Source organism: Marmota flaviventris, chromosome 8 (genome assembly GCF_047511675.1).
Source record: "Marmota flaviventris isolate mMarFla1 chromosome 8, mMarFla1.hap1, whole genome shotgun sequence".
Taxonomy (NCBI): Eukaryota; Metazoa; Chordata; class Mammalia; order Rodentia; family Sciuridae; genus Marmota; species Marmota flaviventris.
Window position 1 is genome coordinate 134,408,251 of NC_092505.1, and position 21,232 is coordinate 134,429,482.

The window sequence follows — 21,232 nt, forward strand, 5'->3', positions numbered from 1 at the left end:
ACCTCCCTTATCTCTGGGAGAGTTGAAGCCCTGAAAGGAGGACAGAGACCATGAGGGTAACAGGGAGTCCACACCAGGATCCCCACATCAGATTTCAGCAATACTTTTACTTTCATATCCAAAATTCCTGGATCCTCACAACAGCCCTGTGAGGTAGGTAGGGTAGGAAGGTTTCAGAGATCCTCATTCACAGACGAGGATGTTGAGGCACAGAGAGGTGAAATGACTTGCCCAAGGTCATACAACCAGCAACGTAGAGGGCCCAAAGCCAGAATTCCTCTTGCCCTCTGGCAGTTTTTACGTCCTTTCCTCCATTCCCTCTGTGTCCCTCACCCTCTCTGAATATACCTAGGTCTGCAGGAACCTTCAAGATAGGCTGGGATTTTTCAGGAATGACCACTTAGATGGTTCTGGCTAACTCGAGATAGTCAATGCCTATCCTGCAGGGTGTAAGGCCAGCTCGCTCCTGAGCCCACTTTCCTGTTGGACACAGGGCCTAAGGGGCTCCTGGGTAAGGGTGGAGCTAGATATGGTTCATGAATGAATTGTGGTAAAGTTAGATGTGAGCATATGCTTGGCCTATGCTAAAGACAAAGGCTCCCTAACCCAAGCCCCCAAGGGAATGCCTCAAGTGCCTGTCCATATGCCTCCCTCATCCCACAGCCATATAGAGCTCCTTCAGCAGCAAATGGAGCCACAGACACCTGCTCCTGTACTGAGCTGCTCCAGTGAACAGACCCAACCAGGCCTTCAGACTCCATCACACAGACATAGTGCCTCTACAGCTTGACTGGGGCCCTGGGCCACACCCCCAATAACAAACAGCCGGGGCCCTGCCTGTAGGCTAGAACAGGAGCAGCGAGCTGTGGGCATGGCAGGCAGTGCCTCCCAGCGCCGACGTGTAAGACTGAAGCTCTCCACGGAGCCAAGAGGGCATGGCTGGTTTCCTGTAGGAGAGACAGAAAGTTGTAAGGGGGTTCCAGGCCCTTTTGCTCACTGAGCCCAAAAAATAGCCCTTGACATCACTCCAGGATAGGCTACAAGTGCCTTGCTCCTCATTGTCCCTGTTCAGCATTTGTTCATTCATTCATTCATTCATTCATTCATGTTTTGATTTGTCCACTTGGCCACGCATTCAGTGATCGCTTGTCTTGTTTCTGTCTCCTAGAGCCCTGATGGCACATAGACCCCCCAGTCAGGCACTGGGCCAGGCAGATCACAACCTGCTTTTGTCACAGATAAGGAAAGGGAGATCACAAATTCCTGACCTCTGGAGTGTCTAGAGAAGGGGGTGTTCCTGCTGGGGGCTACTCTTTTCTATCTTGGGCTCCCTTCTTCTCCCTAGCCCCACAAAGACTTACCAAGACCCCCGATGGCCAAGATGTGGCCCCCAAGGGAGCCAACCACAAAGTCTGCCCTCTTATCCCTCATACGCAGGCTGCGAGGCAGCTTGGTCCAGGACCCTGCAGGAGAGGGGAGGTCATATCTAACCACACATACACACTATGTCCCTCCATCCCACAGAGAGTAGGAGAACAGCCCAGGACAGCCACTGCTTACCATGCTCTAGATCAAACATCTCCACAGTGTTGACAAAATGTGGACGGGAGTAGAAGTTGTGGGGCCCAGGCTGCTGCAGGCCACCCAAGCTAAAAACATTGCCTTCAGCCATGGCACAGCCAGCAAAGGCCCGGCGGCTAGGGAGGCTCGGGTGCCGGGTCCAGGTACGGGCCTCCAAATCAAAAGCTTCAAAAGCAGTCACTGGGAGCTTGCCCTGGCGGCCCCCTGCCAATGGAATTGGGACACTTGGGGAGAGAGTCCAGGGAACTTGATGGGCTCCTCATTCACCAAGTTGCAGATATGTCTGCCCCAGCCTCCCAGGCACAGCTGTGTGCACATCCGCATGTGGATCATCTACCACACAGTTGCTCAGGCACTGGGGTTTGGTTTTCCAACCTCAGCAGGGCCACCAGCAGTCAGAGCCTCAGAGTAGTCCTGGATCATCCCAACAAAGCTTCTCAAGACCTGCCATCTCAGACTGAGCGATCCCTCCCACACCAATATATGGTGATGGACTCTAAACCCCTTTCTCACATCTCCCAGACCCTTACCCAAGACATAGATCTTGTTCCCATGCAGGAAGGTAGAAGCCCCATAGCAGGGTGTGGGCATGGAGGGTAGTGAAAGCCAGCAGTCACGGCGGGGCTCATATACCCGTACCTGGGCCTGGGGGGCCGTGTCAGGGCCCATTCCTCCCAGGGCATACACCATACCATCTGCATAAAAAAAGAGTAATTCAGACTGCATTCCAGCCTAGCTAGGGTAGCCCACCCTGACAGCTGCCCTAGTCATGCCTGGAGTGGCTGGAAACCCGTGGTGTTTGTTTAAAACCTGCTGCACATCTGGGGTGAAAGCTGGGAGAGGTAGGATTCTCGCTCTGGCCAGGGCCCCTCTGAGTGAAGAGCAGGAGGCGGCTGATCTAATTATAATCCAGCTCTGTCTCCCTGGAGATGCTATAGCAACCAAGTCTGGCATCCAAGCAGGGCTGGTCTAGGCCAGTGGTCAGACCTGGAGGCCACAAGGTAGGGGCTTCCTTGTTGGGGGTCATTTAAACCAGGTGTTGGTGGCATATGGATATCTGCTTAGCATGAAGCTCAGTCTAGGGAGAAGATTGGAGATCACTTGGTGTGGGGGCAGGGCTGGGAGAAGGCTTAAGCCTATAGGATAGAGGTGCGGGCCACAGGCCTTCAGCATCAGTCTCCCTGCCAGCACCTCTACACCATACCTTTACACTAGCTTAGGTTCCTGCCTTCTGTTAAGCCCTCAGAATGAGCTAAGTGCATGTCTAGTAGTCTTGGGGTGATGTGCCTGTCAACTGGGTTTCCATGGCAACCATCTCCAGGTCAGCTTGGCCTTTGTCCATATGAGGATCCCTGGTGTGTATGTGTATATAGTGGGGGAGTCTAAGCACTTAAGCATTTGCTGGGCTCTGAGCCAAGGCCCTGCTTCCCTCCCCCCACCCAAGACTATTTATAACCATGAGAGTCATTAGGCCACCCCCCCCTACTGTCTCTTAGAAATGAGGAATGGGGCAGGGTGTTGGCTGAGACCTCCTATCATTCTGGGGACCTGTCTGTGGTTCTGTCCCCACCTCATAGCCAGAAAAGTCAGTTAACAGCCCAGTTCAGAGGGAGACATGAGAGGATACAGGAAGCAAAGCAATGTCTGGGCAGCTCTTGTCTAGTCTCTGAGAGCAAGGGACCAAGTCAGGACAGAATAGAAGGTTTGGGGCACCTTGAGACCTTCCTTGGGAAGCCACTCACCTCTCTCTACAGTTGCAACCCCCATGGCTGCTTGAGGAAGGGTGGCCCGACGCTCCCAGCGGCCTTCATCAGCTAGGAAGGCCTCCACAGCAGCTACTGGACTCTGGATTTCATCCACACCCCCCACCACTAGCACCTGCTTGCCCAGAACCACAGCAGCTGCACCAGCTCGGGCAGTGGGCAGAGGCGCCAGTGCCAGCCATGTGTGCGAGGCCATGTCCAGTGTTTCGGCAGTATCCAAGGGTAACCCAGACCGGCCACAGCCCCCCAACACCAGCACCTGCCCATCCTGGTGCGCCACTGTTCCATACACCCGGCAAGTGGGCATGGGGGGAAACACCTGCCAAGCAAAGGTGCAGCCACCACCTGCAGCCATGTCATTCACTGCTGTGGCAGGCCATGCTATCTGCTCAGGCTGTAGGCCTTACTGGGGAGACATGATAGAGTCTCATCTTGATTCTGCCAAGGATGCGAGGAGTGTCTGAGCAGTCCAGGGAATTGCCTCCACCTGGAGGAGAAAAGGAAAAACAGGGTCGGGGCTTCCTAACCATCCTTTAGGGAAACAGACACAGCTTGTTGCTGAAGGCAGGGCAGGCTAAAATCACTGGTGGGAAAAGTAGGGGAAAGACCTACCCCTCTGACTAGCACACCTTCTGGAGTGGGAAGGAGGACATAGAGAGTGGTCTCCTCTGTATGGGGGCATGAGGGATGTTCCTCCCCAACCCCTGTGCTAACAACTAGGAGCAACTCAGTCAATCTGGGTCTAGGTAGAAGGAAGGTGACTAGAACAGAACTCTCCAGCCTAGTGCCCTTCCTTTCCTCTCAACAAGCCTCATCCTGGTTCTGCATGAGGTAAGTACTGCTAAATCTGGCTTCCAGTGTGCCCTGGGCAGCCTGGGATCCATCCATTCTGGTCCCCCACCTGCTGTCCCTAGTCTGATTCTAGGGTATCCTTACACCACCATTTCACAGTGTTCAACCGTTCTCGCCAGCAAAAGACCAGGGTCCGGGGTATCTGAGGCTCAGGAGGCCGGGTGCCAGGGATCCACACTCCCCTAGAGGTTCACCCTCAAGGATTTCCCATGCTAGCAGATTCCCTGGCGTCTAGAAGAAGGGGGTACTGGTTTGGGGAATCTCATGAACACAGGACTCTAGGATACCAGAACCCAGGGCGTTTCTTGCAGGAATGCGCAGCTGGACTTCTCAGTCCCTTAAGAGCGGGATTCAAGTTCTTCAGCTTTCCCTTTACCTGGGGGTTTCCACTCAGACCATGGTTCTCCTCCTGGCCCCAAACTTCCAGTTCGCTGAGGTGGGGGCGGGTCTGGGCAAGTGCGCTTGGGGGGTCTACGCTCCACGCCCCAAACTTCCCCTGAGCGCGGCTCCCGTGGGACTCACCCGCCGGGGTTCCGTGCCGCCGGGGTACGGGGTCCGCCGTTCCGCCTCCGCTGACGCCGGCTCTGGCTAGGGCTGTAGCCGAGCTCCGGCGGGGCTCCCGCACCGCTCGGGCGTGGGGCGGGGCTGGACCGGGTCCGCCCCTCGCTCCCCCTTCCCCAGACTCTGGGAAACCTCCTCCCGCCTTAACTCTGCACGTGCCGCGGCCGAAGAAGGGCGCACCGACCCACGAACACACACAAATGAACAAATAAATGGACATGTGGAACGTGGGCCTGCCAGGATTTAAGGTCCGACCCCGGCGGGAGTAGAAATGAGGCAGCGCGGCACAACGCCCGTATGGTGAGGGGTCGTTCTGAGCCGGACCCAGCTTGAGTAAGCAAGGCCTGGAATCTGCGGGCTTGAGGGGCCGGCGCCAGTCCAGAGCAGTTGAGTTTGGAGGAGCCCAACTACCGGCTTTTCGGCTGCGCCCTCTGGAGGCCACTTAGGGTCTCTATTCGGGGGCTGCGGGCTCATTGCCCTAACCCGGGCACAAAACAGGGCGCAGAATAGATCCTGTAGTGCATATTAAGATCAGCAGGGGATGGAGGAGCAGACAGTGGCCTCAGGGTCTCATAGGCCTGGGTGGAAGGAATTCTTGAGTAGCTCTGAGCAGAGGATGAACTAGAAGAGTCAGAGGTCAGAAGCCCTCCCAGGTGGGTCACTGGTCTCATCCTGTGAGGTCTGAGACGGAGGCTACGCTGGGGCCCAAGGTACTTTTGAGACTGTGCATCTTTAGGTTCCAAGGCCTGCATCTAGCCAACTCTAGAGTTAGGTGAGAGCAAATTGGTGTGGCAAGGACCCAACTAGCTCAGACTCAGACCTTGGAGCATTTGGAGCATTGGAGCATTCAGAATATTACCTGAGTCTTTGAGCTGGGGGCTCACTTGTATAAGTCAGAGGTTACCTACTGGAAGAGGTCCTTGCAGTAGTGTGTCAGTTCACTGCTTTGTTCTTTTTCTTTCTTCTTTCTTTTATTCAAGGTACTGGTGATTAAACATAGGGACACTTTACCACTGAACTATACATCCCCAGCTCTGTTTTTTATTTTGAGTCAGGGTCTCACTAAAGACCTGATGAGGCGGGCCTCAAACTTGTGATCCTCCTGCCTCAGCTTCCCCAGTTGCTGGGATTACATATATGCACCACCGCACTGGGTTCCTTGTCCCTCTTTCACAGATTGTGTGAGTATGTGTCTGTGTTTTCCCCACAGCAGATTGGAGGCAAGGATACAAGTGCATATCATTAGTATGGGTGATGAAGTCAGAGAGCATCAACCTGAGTAGAAAGTAGACAGGGGATTGGCTGGGGTTGTGGCTCAGTGGTACGGCGCTTGCCTAGCATGCCTGAGGCACTGGGCTCGATCCCCAGAACCAAGTAAAAATAAAAAGTAAAGGTATTGTGTCCATCTACAACTAAAAAATTAAAAAAAAAAAAAAAAAAAGACAGGGAAAGCAGCCACTAAAGAAGGTATCATCAAGCAGGTTACTACTGTGGGCAACTGGGACCACATGATCCTTCTGGGAATTTTAGAAGATAGTGTAGAACATGGGCCTACAGAGCAGTGGGAGCTGAGGTTCTCATTCTCAAATCCCCATTAGTTATGGGTGGAGAACTATTTAGGGGCCTACCTGACTTCTGGCCTTTCCAGATTGTGGGTAAACTCTTCCCTATGGCCACAGAGAGAGCCTTCAGCCTTTTCAGGGGATGGCAGTTGAAGTCAGAGACCAGCACAGAAATGGTGGTGCCTTGGCTAGTTACAGACTGCATAGACCTTGACTAGAATTCCTACCCCACTTCACCCTGACTTGCTCCACACTTGATGCACTTCCCCCAATGGAATGCGCTAACTGCCCTGAGGACCCTTCAGGGGTTTCCCCTCTCCAAGCCCCTATCCCCTCCTTTTCAGAAGTTAGGTACTTACAAGCTGCCTGTCTTTAGATACCTCCTAGAACCAAATTCCTCTAGTCTATCCTTTCCCTCCAGTCAAGTTCTTCAAGCCATCTACCCTCATAGGCTCTCCTGCCTTGTTTTTTGCCATTTCAATCTGTTGCCACTTCTTCCCCAAAAGTGTTCTTTTTTTTTTTTAAATATTGTTTTAGTTGTTGATAGACCTTTATTTTATTCATTTATTTATATGCGGTGCTGAGAATTGAACCCAGTGCTTCACACATGCAAGGCAAATGCTCTACCACTAAGCCACAACCTCAGCCCCCCAAAAGTGTTCTTGAAAAATCATTATAAAGCTAAAACTAGAGAGTCCATATTAGTTTGTCTTGGCTGAAATTTTGCCGACATATTTTCATCTCTTGTGACCTCAGCTTCCTCTTGCTGCTTTGCTTGTCTTGTGTCTCAGAATCTTTTGCTGGCTCTTCTTCCTTTCCCTACCCAGAGAGTAGCTCAAGCTCTGACCCCAGCTTTCCTCACATTCTGGCTCTTGGGGAAATCTCTACCAGGCTGCTGCCTTCGCTCACATCTAAATCTCTACCAGATCTCTCTACTCAGGCGGGTATGGGTCCAGAGTCTACTTAGATGATACAAGGCACCAAATGGAAAACAGGATAGATTCTGGGATCATCTTCCCAGGATAATGTAGACTCTTTACACTTCAACCTGTTTGATTCCATTTATGCCTTTGGCATCCGCCAAAGTCTCAGTCAAGTCAAATTGTGCTCTGATGAGTGCTCCCACAGAGTTTCATGTGGGACTTTCTGGGCATCACCCCCTCAGGGAGCTAGGTACCCTATGTTACTTACCCCCAACCCCCCCCCCATCTCTCTAGTTCCCATAATTAACAGGTACAGAGAAGGATGGACCTACCCCTCTTGCCCTGAGCTATGGACTGGACATCACCACAGAGAGATCTCCTTTCTAGGATATACCTGGACTGGTGCCATCCCTGGAGGTCAAGCTCTTCCTATTCATGGAAATGGTTTCTGTTTGCATAACCATGGCCCAGCCAAATACAGGGGAACAAAACTGCTGGTTTGGGAAGACAACTAAAGTAGACGGTAAGATTGTATTGGCCCAAGAATAAAAAACCAATCCTCTCAACCATATATAGGCCATAGATAAGGCTAGTTAGAGACTGGAAATGCCAAGTTGGTAGCCCATGAGACCCTGGCCAGTGGGACCCCACACTTCCTTTCTAGGGCCTAAAAACACTAATCCCAGAGGAGCAGGAGATTTTGCAATTCTTGCTGGACATCTGGACTATGTATCAGTGTGGAGACCCTGAGAAGCTAAGGGCACCAGGTGAGGCCTAGGGCATTGCTGAGTGGAGTGGGTGCTTATATTTAGGAGTGTCTGAATCCTTCTAAAGACAAGGAAATAGAAAGCAGCCAGAGGATTCTGAGGTCATATGGGAAGGGAAAAGGACAAGTACCCAGACCCTAAAAGAAACTTCTAGCCATCCTCTTGTGATTGCTAATAGACTTCTACCTTCCCCCAACTACCAAATATGGCACCATTACAAAGATTAGGGTACAAGAATTGTGGCCATATTTCTGCCTTCTGTGTCAGGCTCTGACCAAATTCATATGCCCCTACTGTCACACCCATGAAACCAGGACTCCCATGATGGCTCCCAATCTGGATTCAGGAGATCCTGACAAATGGAGCTTTTGGTCAAACTTTGTGCAGACCATTCTGACCCCTCATCTGAAGGCACAGACCCCTAGGGATAATTTTGACCTGAGTTCTCTAATTTGGTGCTGCAAGGGTAGTGGACCCTATCTAATTTGGTGCTGCAAGGTTAGTGGATCACCATCACTCTGATGGCTATAGCAGATGGAAAGACTGATGTCCCACTCTCCTAGGCAAAAGGATAGGGGATCTGGGCAGTGTTAAGATTGGAGGTGGAACTTTTGCGCCATTGATGAGCTGAGGCTGGACCAGGGCCTCTCCATAACATTAATGCACATATGCCTAGGTAAGTATACTCAGGCCTACATCGGTATACTGTGGTTTAAAGACTAGACATGGATATCTTTGGACTTCCGTATAGCACTTATGATCACATGGGTATACCACTCTTTCATTGATGTATAGTGGGCTCCATTTTCAGGAAGACAGGAGGGCCTTTTCTCCTCAGAGGAGATACCTTTGCTGCATAACATAGGGGCTACCCTGAGACACTTCCTATTAGGGAATACTCCTTTCATCCTCTGGTCAGATGCCTGGGACAGAAGTGGGCTTTGTCAATTTCTACAGGAGGACCAGAGTATGGAAAATGGCCTGGACCTTGCCAGGAACCATTCCCAGATGTCACTGCATTACCAAGGCCTCTTAGGATGTCAGATGGCCCCCTAATCCAGCCCTACCTGGACTCAGTAGTCTTGCCTGGGGCTGCGCTCGAGAGTGCCTTTGATACTCAGATTCCTGAATTGTACCAGACGGGTTTGTGGCGGTCTTCGCGGCCACCACCTCCAGGCAGTCCTCCCGGGTACCCAATCTGCCTCGCCCCCAGACTTTGGGGGGAAATGGGGTCTCGGGGGTCAAGGGTCACTAGGGCGGGCCCGGGCCCGGAAGCGGAAGCACGGCACACTTCCGGCGCGCAGCGGGCGGCCATGTTGGAGCATCGGAGGCGGCGCAGAGGTGCGTCCTGGGTCCCCGCGGCGGCGCCGGTAGGTTGGAGCCGCGGGCCTAGCCGCGCCGCGGAGTGGCGGCCCGCGAGGCGGCAGGGCGGAGGGCCCGGGCGGCTGACGCTTCCCGGACCCGCGTTCTCCGCTGGTTTGGCCCAGGCCCCCACCCCTCCCCCATTCAGCAACCCCACCCTGGGGCTGCACGGTCCGGGTCGAGCTAGGACGGCCCATCCTACATATTTCATTGCCGCTGTGACCCCTGCCCCGCCTTCTCCTTTTGGGCTCCTGGGACGCGGATTCCTAGCCAAAGGGTCCCGATATGCCCCTTGACACCATTCCACTTGTCTGGCGCCTCACCCGACCCCATCTTTGGTGAACCTCCCCTGCTGGCCCAGAGGCACTTTTGAAGGCAAGTTCGGGGCCCGGCTGCATCCTGTTTCCGAAGCCTCTTGAAAGCCGAGAAGACCCTTACCATGGGTTCCCACTGACCTAGGCGAAGAGCCCCGGGGTCATCCTAGTATCAGCCCCGGGGGTTGCAGGTGGGAATAGGCCTCTCTCTGTTCTACAGTTCACTGCCCTGGGAACTACATCCCCTCAAATAAATAAATAAAAGAACTAAAAGTCATGTGCAAGGATTGTGCTTGTAGAGCGGCCTCTGGGGAGGGGAAGTGCCTCAGACACCTGAGGATCCAAGAATGTTTCCAAACAAAGAGCCCTAGGGCACTTCCTCCAGGGGATTCTGAAGACTTCATCTGCTCCATTAGAGCGGTGGGAACAATCTGTACAGCCAGTCCTCAAGGCCCCAGGGACCTGCCTGAACCCAGCTGATCTTTTAATGCTCCAGTGCAGCTGGGGAGCTGCCACTTGCCTATGGGAACCCTGAAACACTGGGTTGGGTACTAGATAATAGTCATGACTGACGTACACAGCTTCAGAGAAGCCTGGGACAACTTGGGTGTTCCCAGACAACTCTGGGATGTTCTGCTGTCTGTTGCCCTCTAAGCTCTGAGGTTGGAGGTCTCAGGCCTTTGCTGTTCTTGTGACTCGCCATCCTATTCAGAGCCTTTTTCTTCCACTGTCTTCAAACCTTGGGCTTTTGGTCTGGCTGCCTGATCCCCAAGCTGCCTGGTTGCCTAGAGATTTCATCTGTACCTGTTACTCATCAGCTTTTTAGTGAGTCTCTGTCTTTGCCTGGGGTTGGTCTCCATGACTCTAAAGCAAGGATTTGGACTATCAAGTAGCCTCTGAAAGCAGAACTTCTGGGCAGGGACACCCCCCACCCCCACCCAACCAGCACTGAACACCAGCAGCTGGAGGCACATAGATGAGTGTGGACATTGGGTGTAAGTGCGGGCCCTTTGGCAAAACTTCAGAGCTGGGAAAACAGTCCTACCCTTGACCTGTTTTCCCAGCTAAACTCAGCCTGGCCCCAGACTCCCCATCAGATGTGCCTTACTCTTTCACAGTTCAGAGCCAGTGTATAATCTTCATTTCTACCTGGTACTTTTCTTTTCTTTTTTTTTTTTTAAAGAGAGAGAGGAGAGAATTTTTTTTTTAATATTTATTTTTTTAGTTCTCGGCGGACACAACATCTTTGTTTGTATGTGGTGCTGAGGATCGAACCCGGGCCGCACGCATGCCAGGCGAGCGCGCTACCGCTTGAGCCACATCCCCAGCCCCTCTACCTGGTACTTTTCTATTCATTACTCATCCTAGGTAGATGTTGCCTCTTGCAGGAGTTCTTTCCTGACTTATTGGCAAGTTAAGCTTGGTTACACCATATGCTCCTAAGAGCATTAATGGTGCCTGTGACTTACCTTCTGGACCAGGCTCATTGAAGACAGAGATGTTGGCTTGTGCTCCCAGGGCTATCTAATTAGGTTTTTGGCATCAGAAAAATATAATTTAATAAGGACTGGGGATGTAGTGGTAGAACACTATCTCGGTAGTAGAGCACTTGCCCAGCATGAGCAGAGACCCAAGTTTGATCCCCAGAACCACAAAAAAAAAAAAAAGAAAAGAAAAATTTTAAGCCTTAGATGGCTGCACACCTATAGTTCCAGCAACTAGGGAGGCTTAGGTGAGAGGATCATTTAAGCCTGTAAGTTTAGGACCAGCTGGGACAACATAGCAAGATTCTGTCTCAAAAGAAGGAAAAGAAAATGTAGAAATTAATTAAAATGAACTAGATTTAAAGTTTTCCAGGAGCCCAGCAGCAGGTTGGGTTCTTCTGAGCTACTGAAAAATGGCTAATCAATACCCACTTCAAAATGGTTGAGGGTCAAAAAAATAAATAAATAAATAAATAAAAAACCAAAACAACAACAAAAAAAAAAATGGTTGAGGGTCATCAGACTAGGGTTTTACCCCAGGAAATGACTCACTGTGGCTAGTTCCCTCAGTAACATAGAGAATGGGGTCGCTGATAGACCTGTCTACTTGCTTTGGCTCCATATCTTGGTGCCATTCTTATTGACTCTTTTCTTCTTGCCTTGGAGGTGCCAAGTGCTGATTTACGGATACCTAGGCAGATCTGCAGTGCCTAATGCCATGAGTGTGGTGGTGCAGCATGTGGAGGAAAAAGCTGTGCACTCCTGGTCTCGCATCTCCACAGCAGGAAAGAAGGCCCTGGAAGAGGCGCTGCTTGTCTTTAACCCCATGAGCCAGGATCTCAGTGCCACAGAGGCCCAGCTTGTGGCCTTTCTACAGGGTCTGCGAGATGATGGCTTCCAACCTACCATTCTGCGCAGTGGTGATGTCTATGGGTATAGTTCATGTACAGCCAACCCTCCAAGCCAGACGAAACTACAGGCTCGTGCCCCCATCCCAGCTGCCACATCACCTCCAGTCAGTGCTCCCCGAACTGCCATTCAGCTGCCCTCAGGCAGGGCCACATTGCTTCCCATGCCACTGTCTGGCAGGCTGGCCAAAGGGTCCACACCAACCCTCACCAAACATGCTACCACCAATCTGCTGCTGAGCTCCCTGAAGCAGTCAAGTGCCAGCCGTGCCAAGGGTGCAACAGTGGGCTTCCCTGCTCACCTCTATCCAAGTGTCTACCCTGCTATGCGGCTTTCAGTTGTCCTTGAGGCTCTGGTTCCACTCAAGACTCCCATGCCTTGCTTAGGTGCTAAGCACAAGGCACAGTCACTAAGACTTTCACTTGCAGACTCTCCCCTGAAATTGCGGAAAGGTTCAGGGAAGGGTCCAGGGAACCCCCAGCCCAAAGCTCCCAGAAAAACAAACAAGGGCCCCAAGTGTCTGACTCGCAAAGGCCCTGGGGCTGGACCCCAACGAGGCACTGGGCTCCAGAGCAAGACTTACAGAACCACTGGTTCCCTCAGTGATCTGCAAATGAAAGGGGGCTCTGCCCTGAGCACTAAATCAGACCAGGCCAAGGCAGCTCAAACAGTGTCCAAAGCTGCCTATGCCCATGCCAAGGCAGCCAAAGCTGATGCAGCACAAGTCAAGGCTAAGGCCAAGGCAGTCCAGGCTAAGGCCAAGGCAGTCAAGGACAAGGCTAAGGCAGTCAAGGCCAAGGCCAAGGCAGTCAAGGCCAAGGCAGTCAAGGCCAAGGCAGTCAAGGCCAAGGCAGTCAAGGCCAAGGCCAAGGCAGTCAAGGCCAAAGCAGCTCAGACCCAGCCCAAGGGCAGGGGCAGGCCAAAGGGATCTGCTCAGGCCAGAACTGCAAGGAAGGGCCAGAAAACCTACTCTGAGACTGTGGGGCAGAAGAGGAAAAGGGCTGAGGAAGCAAAGGACCTTCATCCTAAGAAGAGAACACGGCTGGGGCCCCGATCTCCTAAGTCATGGCTGGGGTCAGCAACAGCAAAGCTCCTAAAGTTCCGGGCCATAAAGGTAGACAGGCAGTCCTCAGATGATGAGGTTCGACAGCGGGCCCAACAGATACTCCGTGTGAACCTGTCTCCTATAATATGGCTCCAGCCATTGCTGCCATACTCAACAGCCTGATTCCTTCATACAGCAATATTTGAGAAAATAGCCCAACTGTGTGTGTGGCCAGTGGCACAGTGTGCCATGCCTGTGGACTCTGCAACTTTGAGGATTCTGGGTACCTCTCCAGGGCCCCTGCGGCTGCCAGTCTCCTTTCAGAAACTGGAGGATTTGTGGTGGGGTGGGTAGTGGGAGGGGTGTTCTTATGGCGCAATGCACTGTGACTTGTTCTTCAAGTTGTATGTCCACTGTTCCATCTATCATGTTTTATACCTTTCCACCTTCCAGTCTCCCTGCCCACCCTCCATGGTCTTTTATTGTGTGTGTGGCTGCTGGCAAGCCAGCTTAAGCATATAGGAAAAGTTGTCCCAGTCAGTTTGAGTGATGGGGTAGGAAGGCAGAAAGGGGAAGCATAGGCCCCTCTGGAAAGACGAGTGGGAATTTGGATACTGGCTTCTGTGGGTATGTGAGAGACATCTCACGAGGGTAGGGGCAAAGCCACTGTGAGGTAGAATACTTCACCTTGAGGCTGCCCTATTTTTTATCCAGTCAGACCCCGTATAGTAGGACTGGGCAGCTCAGTGGGGAACCTTGCAGCTAGCAGTATTTTAGGCCAGGGAAGGGAGACTTTGTGGTACTGCTACTGGGGACAAAAGATACCCTGGCTTTGTCTGGAATGGGGCCAAGCTTAAAGGGGTTGAAGTGCCTCTGCTGAGAATGTACTAGCTTGTTTCTCCAGTTGGTGGTAAAGGACTGGGCATTCAATTAGGACTATAGAGCCTGCCTTCACTGACCAAAGAATTTTTTTAGTTGTGTAGGGTATCTGAGTTTCCATCTCTGCTTCATCAGCAGTGCTTTTCAAGTGCTTTATTTACTCCCAGGTAGTTTCACCATGCCCCCCTATCACAGACCTGTATATTTCAGGTGTTATTGGCACATTCTGCTTTGGAGGGAGGACTGGGCCTTGAATGCACCCAGCTGCCCTATCCATCTGTGGTTCATCACTGGTTGCCCAGGCTATATAGCAGTGGCTGAGCACATAGGGAGGGAGACACATTGCCCAAAGGCTCCTGGGGACAGCATTTCAGGGATGGAGGGGAGAGCTTTGTTTGGATGAGAATCAGATCCTCTCTGTCTCTGGGTTTGTCTGAGCCCTACTATTGCTAGTAGCCCTGAGTGGTGGGCCTGTGGAGAAGCTCTAGATGTTCCCCGCCCCCTTTCTTCTGCCCCTGGGTACTGCTAAGTAATTAACGATTAACGTCCTTCCCCTGAGTGTATTTAACGTCCTTCCCCTGAGTGTATTGTCCTCCCTTGGTTCCCCAAACTCTGAGGACATCTTTGCAACCATCTGTGCTGTAACCCTTCAATCCTGCATGCTACTTACCCTCTGGGTTCTGCTTTCATTGTGAGAATGGGAAAGACCTAAGGGCCACACTACCTCTTCAAGGGCTGTCTTTTGGGACCCACTCTGTATTTTCCCTCAGGCCTGATTCCAGGTCCCAGCATTTATGACTCCTGGTAGAGTTGGGTCTCCTTCCATTTCTATTGCTGCCACCAGTGGGTGAGGGTTGGTTGTTTGCAAGAGGGCCAAGCAGAGGGGGAGGAGGAATCTGGCCTCCTGGTGGGATGGGGTGAAGTAGGGGTATCTCAGATTTCTACTTAAGACTCTACCCCACAGCCGGGTGGGGTGGCACATGCCTGTAATCCCAGCAGCTCAGGAGGCTGAGACAGGAGGATCGCAGGTTCAAAGCCAGCCTTAGCAATAGTGAGGCACTAAGCAACTCACTGAGACCCTGTCTCTAAATAAAATACAAAATAGGGCTGGGGATGTGGCTCAGTGGTTGACTGTTCCCTGAGTTCAATCCCCAGTACCATAAAAAAAAAAAAAAAAAGACTACACCTCCCAGTCCCAGCTCCTAGATCAGTTGGCCAGAGGGTGCCAGGTGTACTCACTTGGCTGCTCAAGCAACAGTTGTTACCTGTCCCCTGGCAACTTGGTTGTTGGTAAACCAAAACCTCAAACTTCATCCACCTGTGACCTTCATGGCCCCAAACGGTATTGTATTGTCTTGTTACCCTGCAGGTAGGTAAGAGAGTGAGAGCCCTGGAGACTGCTGTCTTTGAGTTGTGGGGGCAGTTTCTTTGGGGTGTCCTGGGTAGGTTAGAGTCCTATGGGGGTCTGGGTCATTGCTGGGGGCTGGAGGGAGCACCCTGTGCTATTGATATTTTGGAATAAGAAGCTGACCTGCACCTCCTGCCTAGTCAAGTCTCCTTGGGCCCTCCCTGACAACTCAAGAATTGCTGCTTTTATGACTTTCGGGACCAGGGAGGTCATGACATGGAGAATGTGATTTCCCAGAATGGCTGTGGAAGCAACAAGACCTGGTGGCAGGCAGAGTGGTAAGGGTGCTGGCGTGGCCCTAGGTGGGAGTCTAGGGTCAAGGCCTGATTGTGGATTAGATCTAAGGTTGACTATGTTGAAATTGCCACCATTCATCTGGACCTAAAGGATATCTCTACCCATTTTATTATCATGAAAAGTGCCCCAGACTGAAGGCTTGCCCAGCAAGTGCTGATCCTATGCCTCCCTACTTGATGGTCACCAAGGATGCTTATCCCTGGTGACCAAGGCCCCCTTCCTGTCTGTAGACATTCTACCCAGCAGCTCTGCTCTTTGAGTGGACCATGCCCACTCCTAGCACATGTACCAAGGCTTTGCCAATAATTGTTTATACTTTTTTCCTGGGATTCTCTTCTGTCCCTGTCCAAAAGGTCAGTGACCTTGTCTATGACCAGCATTCCTTGAACATTGAGCTTTCCACTCAGGGCAAGTTCAACCCTAGAGAGGAAGGAAAGGGGTCTGGGTGAAACTAGAGGCGAAGCCTGTTTCCTCCTCTTAGATCATTTTTAAAGTTCTAGACCCTGCCATTCTAGTGGAGGACCCAAGTAATCCTGTGCGTTGGAATGTCAGGACAAAGCCAGACACTGTAGGGAAGTAAGGTTCTGCTTGGGGGTTTGCACTGACAGAGCAGGGCAGTTTCCTTAGCTGTGCCCCATCAGGGTCCTTTATTGTGGTCCCTGTGTTGGCTTCCCATTATTGTTTCCCTAGAGCACAGGGACTGCAAAGGGGAGCCATCTCCATTTATCTCCTATCTCTGAACCATCACTGGACCTTTTTTGGAGCTCTATTGTAGTCCTTTGTTACTGTCCCCATTGTTGTCCTCATCTCTGTTCTATGACTGCTCCTCATAACTCTCCCCTGTTGTGGTCCTCCTGTCATTGCCCTCCTAGATTCATGATCCTTGCCTGTCAGTCCCTCTTGTCCCTGCAGTTGCCTCTAGGTGGCATCAAGGAATCTCTGGATATGAACTCTTTCTTGTAAATAAGTCTTTTGTTAAAGGACTAGAAAGCTATATAATCATAACCAGCAGAGTCAGTCCAGGAGGATGCCAGAGAAGGACAGATTCTAAACAAGACTTCTTTACATGTACTAGGTATTCCCTCCCCACTTTAATTCCAGCTATTACTTGCTGCTTATCCTGGGCCCTCACATTGGATCTGCAAGCTGCAGAGGAAAGAGGAGAGGCCTGCAGAGAAAAGACACGTGAGAAAGCCTCAGCTTTGTGTTTAAGGTGCAGAGCAGAAAGAGGAATCAGAGACCCATCCCTTCATCCATGTGTACATTTAATAAGGGTTCTTTAAGCTCCACCCTCTGTCAGACATTTTCTTTCTTTTTCCTTTTTTTTTTTTTTTTCAATTGGTTTTATTTTTGAATAAAATACATGACAGTGGTGTCAGGCATTTTCTAGGCAGTTTGATGGGTGGCAGATGGACAAGGTTTTTGTTGGAGCTAACATGAAAGCAAGAAAGACAGTTGATAGATAATGAAACATACTAATAATTTATGTGGTTAAATGAGATGATATACAGATTTCTAGTTTGGGTGAAGGACTGAGAAGTGAAATCCTTTTTTTTTTTTTTAACCCAGAGGTGCTTAACACTGAGCTACATCCCCAGCCCTTTAATTTATTATTTAATATCTTTATTTTTTTTATATATTTTCATGCAGTGCTGAGGATCAAACCTAGTGCCTCACACATGCTAGGTGAGCCATAACTCCAACCCAGATTTAATTAATTATTTAAAAAAATTTTTTTTTGTACCAGGGATTGAACCCAGGGGTGTTTAACACTAAGGTGCATCCCCAGCCCTTTTGATTTATTTTTCATTTTTTGAGACAGTGTCTTGCTTAGTTGCAGAAGCTATCTTTGAACTTGTGATCCTTCTGCCTCAGCCTCCTGAGCTGCTGGGATTACAGGCATGTACCACTGGCTTAAAGTGGATTCCTTTACTGCATTTGGGGAAGTAGTTTTCAGATACCTGGAGATGTCAGAATGAGGTAGTAGGAAGTAGTGGGATGTACAGAAGCAACATCAGAACTGGAAAAAGGGAACTCTAAGTGCATTGGTGGAATTAAACATGATTATCCCAGGATGGTACACTCAGGGGATCATGGATAGGGAATCCCATAGCATGGGTGCTTGAGGAGGTAACTGCAAGAATGTAGAGATAAGAGACTGCCTGCCATTCTTTCCCCTCCATCCCAGCCATAGATATGTGAGACACCTGAAGTCTGACCTTCTGTGTCTCCAGCATATGACTATCCTCCATGTGAACTTCCCTCAAACTGCATACACTGGGGGACCTCAACGGACACCCCTTCTATTACTATGTCCTCTATGAGTTCAAGATCAGAAGCAGTTGATCATACCTCTAAGTGCACATCTGCACATGGGGCCCCAGCCAATGTGGAAGGAATGGTAAGGACCATGGAAGGGACATCTTGTAGTGGAATGGGTACAGTTTTGCATCTATCATCACCATATAGCTGGTGTTCACTGAGTGCCACCAGGACTTGCAACAGGACCACTCATATCATGCAACAAGTCTAGGCACCTCCATGTCTGCCCGGGTAGGTGCCAGGGTAGGTGCCATGTCCTACCCTGCTGGCCAAACCTGCCAAGGGTCAGCCCACCCTATATCTACCTCTCAGGTTCTGCCCCAGAAATTGAGTGGCATGGACATGCCTACAGTTGTCACTTTGACATGGCTGCGTTTCTGTCATCTGGCAATGTGAATGGAGGAGTGTGCAATTTATGTCAGCACAGGCTAGGCCTTCTTCCACTTGTAAGCCTATGGAGGATTCTTGTTCCCCTTGATCCTATAGACATGGGTCCTCCAACCTCCAGTTCCAACTCTAATCCTGATTCTTCTGCTGCATGGTGACTTCTGACCTAATTGCTTCCTTAACCTCTGACCACTGATCCAGCCTGTAACTGTGACCCTGTGCGTGGCCTGGAAGGGGGTTTGTGAAACCATGTCTAGGGGCAGTGCTGTGACTTCTGACAACCTGGTCCTTATGGTATGAGTTCCACTGAGCCTAAGGGCTGCTAGCATGAGCAACCCTTAGGGTAGTCCCCCAACCCCATGTCCTCTTAGATCTGCCCTCAAACATTTACCTGATAACACATGTCCCATTTACCCCGTGACAGTCCTATCAGAAATCTCAGTGCCCTCTGCCTTAACCTGCAGGTGCAAATCTCAGAGCCAGGCCCCTGGCACTCATTCCTATGATCCTTGTAACGGTACAGGTCACTGCAAACACTGTCTCTGGATGGCACTGGAGCAGTTGTCTGGCAAACCTTGACCCACCTTTAATTTGAACTTGACTTGGGTGCCAAGTTTCTAGGAGTTTAACAAGTATAAGGCTATAGAAATACTGACTGTAGCTGAGTGTGGTGGTGTATGCCTATAATCTCGACGACTCAGGAAGCTGTGGCAGGAGGATTGCAAGTTTGAGGCCAGCATTGTCAGCTTAATGAGACCCTGTCTCAAAATAAAAAATAATATGGACTGAGAATGTATTCAGTAGTAAAGCACCCCTGGGTTTAATCCCCAGTACAAAAAAGGGAGGTGGAGAGGGGAAGAAAGAAAAGAAAAAAGAAATAGTGACTATAAGTTGTAGACTGAGCCTTGCACATAGTGGGTGCCATTTACTGACTTGGTCAGTCCCACCATAGCTACCTGAACTAGAATATGCCCTCAGGTGTGAGCTTTAGGAATAAAAGAAAGTGACTAAAATATGTTATAACATGTTACAACAGTATTCTACACTGGATTTAAAGGTGTTTCACAGAGGAAGACAGCCCAAAAGAATAACTCCATCCCTTTCTCCCCCAACTCCATGATAGTAGGGATTGAACCCAAGGATATAAGTAGCTGGGATTACAGGCATGCACCACCACACCCAGCACTTCTTGCATTGAATTTTATAAACCATTTGTATAGATTTAACTCTGGCTGTAATCCTATATTCATTACCCCACCCCAATCCCTCTCACTTTTTCTCTATCTCCTTCTTATCTACTTCTGAGAAGCCTAACAGGAATTCACCAGGGCCTCCCCTCTCCCTCTCAGCCACAGACAAAGGAGCATTCAAGCTTTGTATCACTTCTTGTCCCTCCAAGCAGTCCCAGTATATGACTCCAGAGGTCCCTAACCTTCCTATTCCTATGTGGATTTCCTGCCCTTGCTCCACCTGACTGCTCTCTCCTAGAGTCCGAGTTATGGTGTCTGAGCAGTGGCTCAGGTTGCCAGACCTGTGACTGTGACTTTGGGGACTTCTACAACAATAGGTGTAAGACAGCACCTGAGAGTTGGGGTGAAGGAGCGAAAGTCCAGAGTTCTTGCCCACTTTCTGCTGCTGTGCTTACTTAGGTGTTGTGCAGGGAAGGGTCTCTGTCTATGTCACACCTATGTCCTTGGCCACCACTACCATAAGCTCCATTTGGGATACTTCTTTGTTACCAGGCACACAGCTGAGTTGGAGCTTGGCCAGGCAGGGCCTTTAGCCAGCTGACCCCTGGCTGCCTACTAGTGTCTCAGAGAATCAGAGGCAAGAAGAAATCAAGGCTCAGATATTGGAGCTGAGGAGAGAGTTAGTGTTCAGAGAGAACTATCTGGAGGAAGAGGTTGAAGGTTAGGAAATTTAGGAAGATTAGGAAATCTAGGTGGGGGTTGTCAGTGTGATTGAAGGTTCAGTGTTTTGGACAGAGTCTATATAATTCCCAAGACAGTGTGGGAGAGGACTGGGCCAGAATGTTGAGGATACTGACACTCTGTTTGTCTCAGTGTGCCCTCTGGCCTACCCTAACCCACCTACACAAGACCAAGGGACTGCCCCTGGCCATACAGGGACTGGGCTTACTTTCCCCTACCTGTTGCCTTCCACCTTCCTGCTAGGTTGTGCACCTGCCATGTGTAAAGAGTTGTCTGGATTGAGGTCTATGGATCCTGGGGCTATCTGAAGTTCCACCAGGCAGGCTGCATGGCAGGGGTTGGAGAAGCACCATGAGGTTCATCTGATCTTGCCCTTCTTGCCAGTATACGAGTACCACCTGAAGGGTTCTCTGAACACCAAGCATGCCTTGCTGGGTGGGCAATGTCCCTGCTGTCTCCACATCATTGGTTATATCTTTGACCACTGCATACCTGGAATAAGTGAGCTTTGGGCCTACTGGGAGCAGTGATGAGCTTTTGGACCAAAGTGGGGTCAAGAGCTTCCAGGGTCCAGCCCCAGCAGGGATCCAGGGGTCCTGGAGGATGAGTAGCATTGGCGAAAGAAGAAGAGATGGGATGACAGGTTGCAAGTTACAAGCAGACTCCAGAAGGATCTGCTGCGCCTTTATTTTTATACCTTTTTTGCAGGTGTTTTTTCAGGTAGTTAATGGATAGCCTCAAATCCCGAAACTTCTTTGATTTACATAATTTTCAAGAGTTACAATCTTTTCTGACGTATATTGATTACCTAAGATATTGAGTACATTGTTTAAAATATTTTCCTGTAACCTTTGCCAATCATGATTAAGCTTTTACATTTTTACC

The 21,232-nt window shown here is 50.5% G+C and overlaps 2 protein-coding genes across 8 annotated transcripts; one reads left to right on the forward strand and one right to left on the reverse strand.

Annotated features, from left to right (window-relative positions):
- Positions 1–87: 87 nt before the first annotated feature.
- Positions 88–4,984, reverse strand: Klhdc8b (kelch domain containing 8B). Of its 2 annotated transcripts, none has more exons than XM_027933781.2 (6): positions 4,719–4,984; positions 3,324–3,831; positions 2,112–2,276; positions 1,561–1,785; positions 1,362–1,463; positions 88–947 (listed from the first exon to the last, which is right to left on the reverse strand). In XM_027933781.2, the coding sequence occupies exons 2-6, from the start codon at positions 3,697–3,699 to the stop codon at positions 751–753; spliced, it is 1,065 nt and encodes a 354-aa protein (XP_027789582.1). In that variant the 5' UTR covers positions 3,700–3,831; positions 4,719–4,984; the 3' UTR covers positions 88–750. The 2 variants fall into 2 exon arrangements, with proteins under 2 accessions (XP_027789582.1, XP_027789583.1); XM_027933782.2 differs by lacking the exon at positions 4,719–4,984 and adding an exon at positions 4,573–4,711.
- Positions 4,985–5,066: 82 nt separating this feature from the next.
- On the forward strand, positions 5,067–19,642 carry Ccdc71 (coiled-coil domain containing 71). 6 transcript variants are annotated; one of them, XM_071615738.1, is made up of 3 exons: positions 5,067–5,090; positions 11,836–12,877; positions 12,908–19,642. In XM_071615738.1, the coding sequence occupies exons 2-3, from the start codon at positions 11,888–11,890 to the stop codon at positions 13,304–13,306; spliced, it is 1,389 nt and encodes a 462-aa protein (XP_071471839.1). In that variant the 5' UTR covers positions 5,067–5,090; positions 11,836–11,887; the 3' UTR covers positions 13,307–19,642. The 6 variants fall into 6 exon arrangements, with proteins under 6 accessions (XP_071471839.1, XP_071471836.1, XP_071471841.1 ...); XM_071615735.1 differs by lacking the exon at positions 5,067–5,090 and adding an exon at positions 9,315–9,379; XM_071615740.1 differs by lacking the exon at positions 5,067–5,090 and adding an exon at positions 9,315–9,379 and having other exon boundaries at positions 12,923–19,642.
- Positions 19,643–21,232: the final 1,590 nt, after the last annotated feature.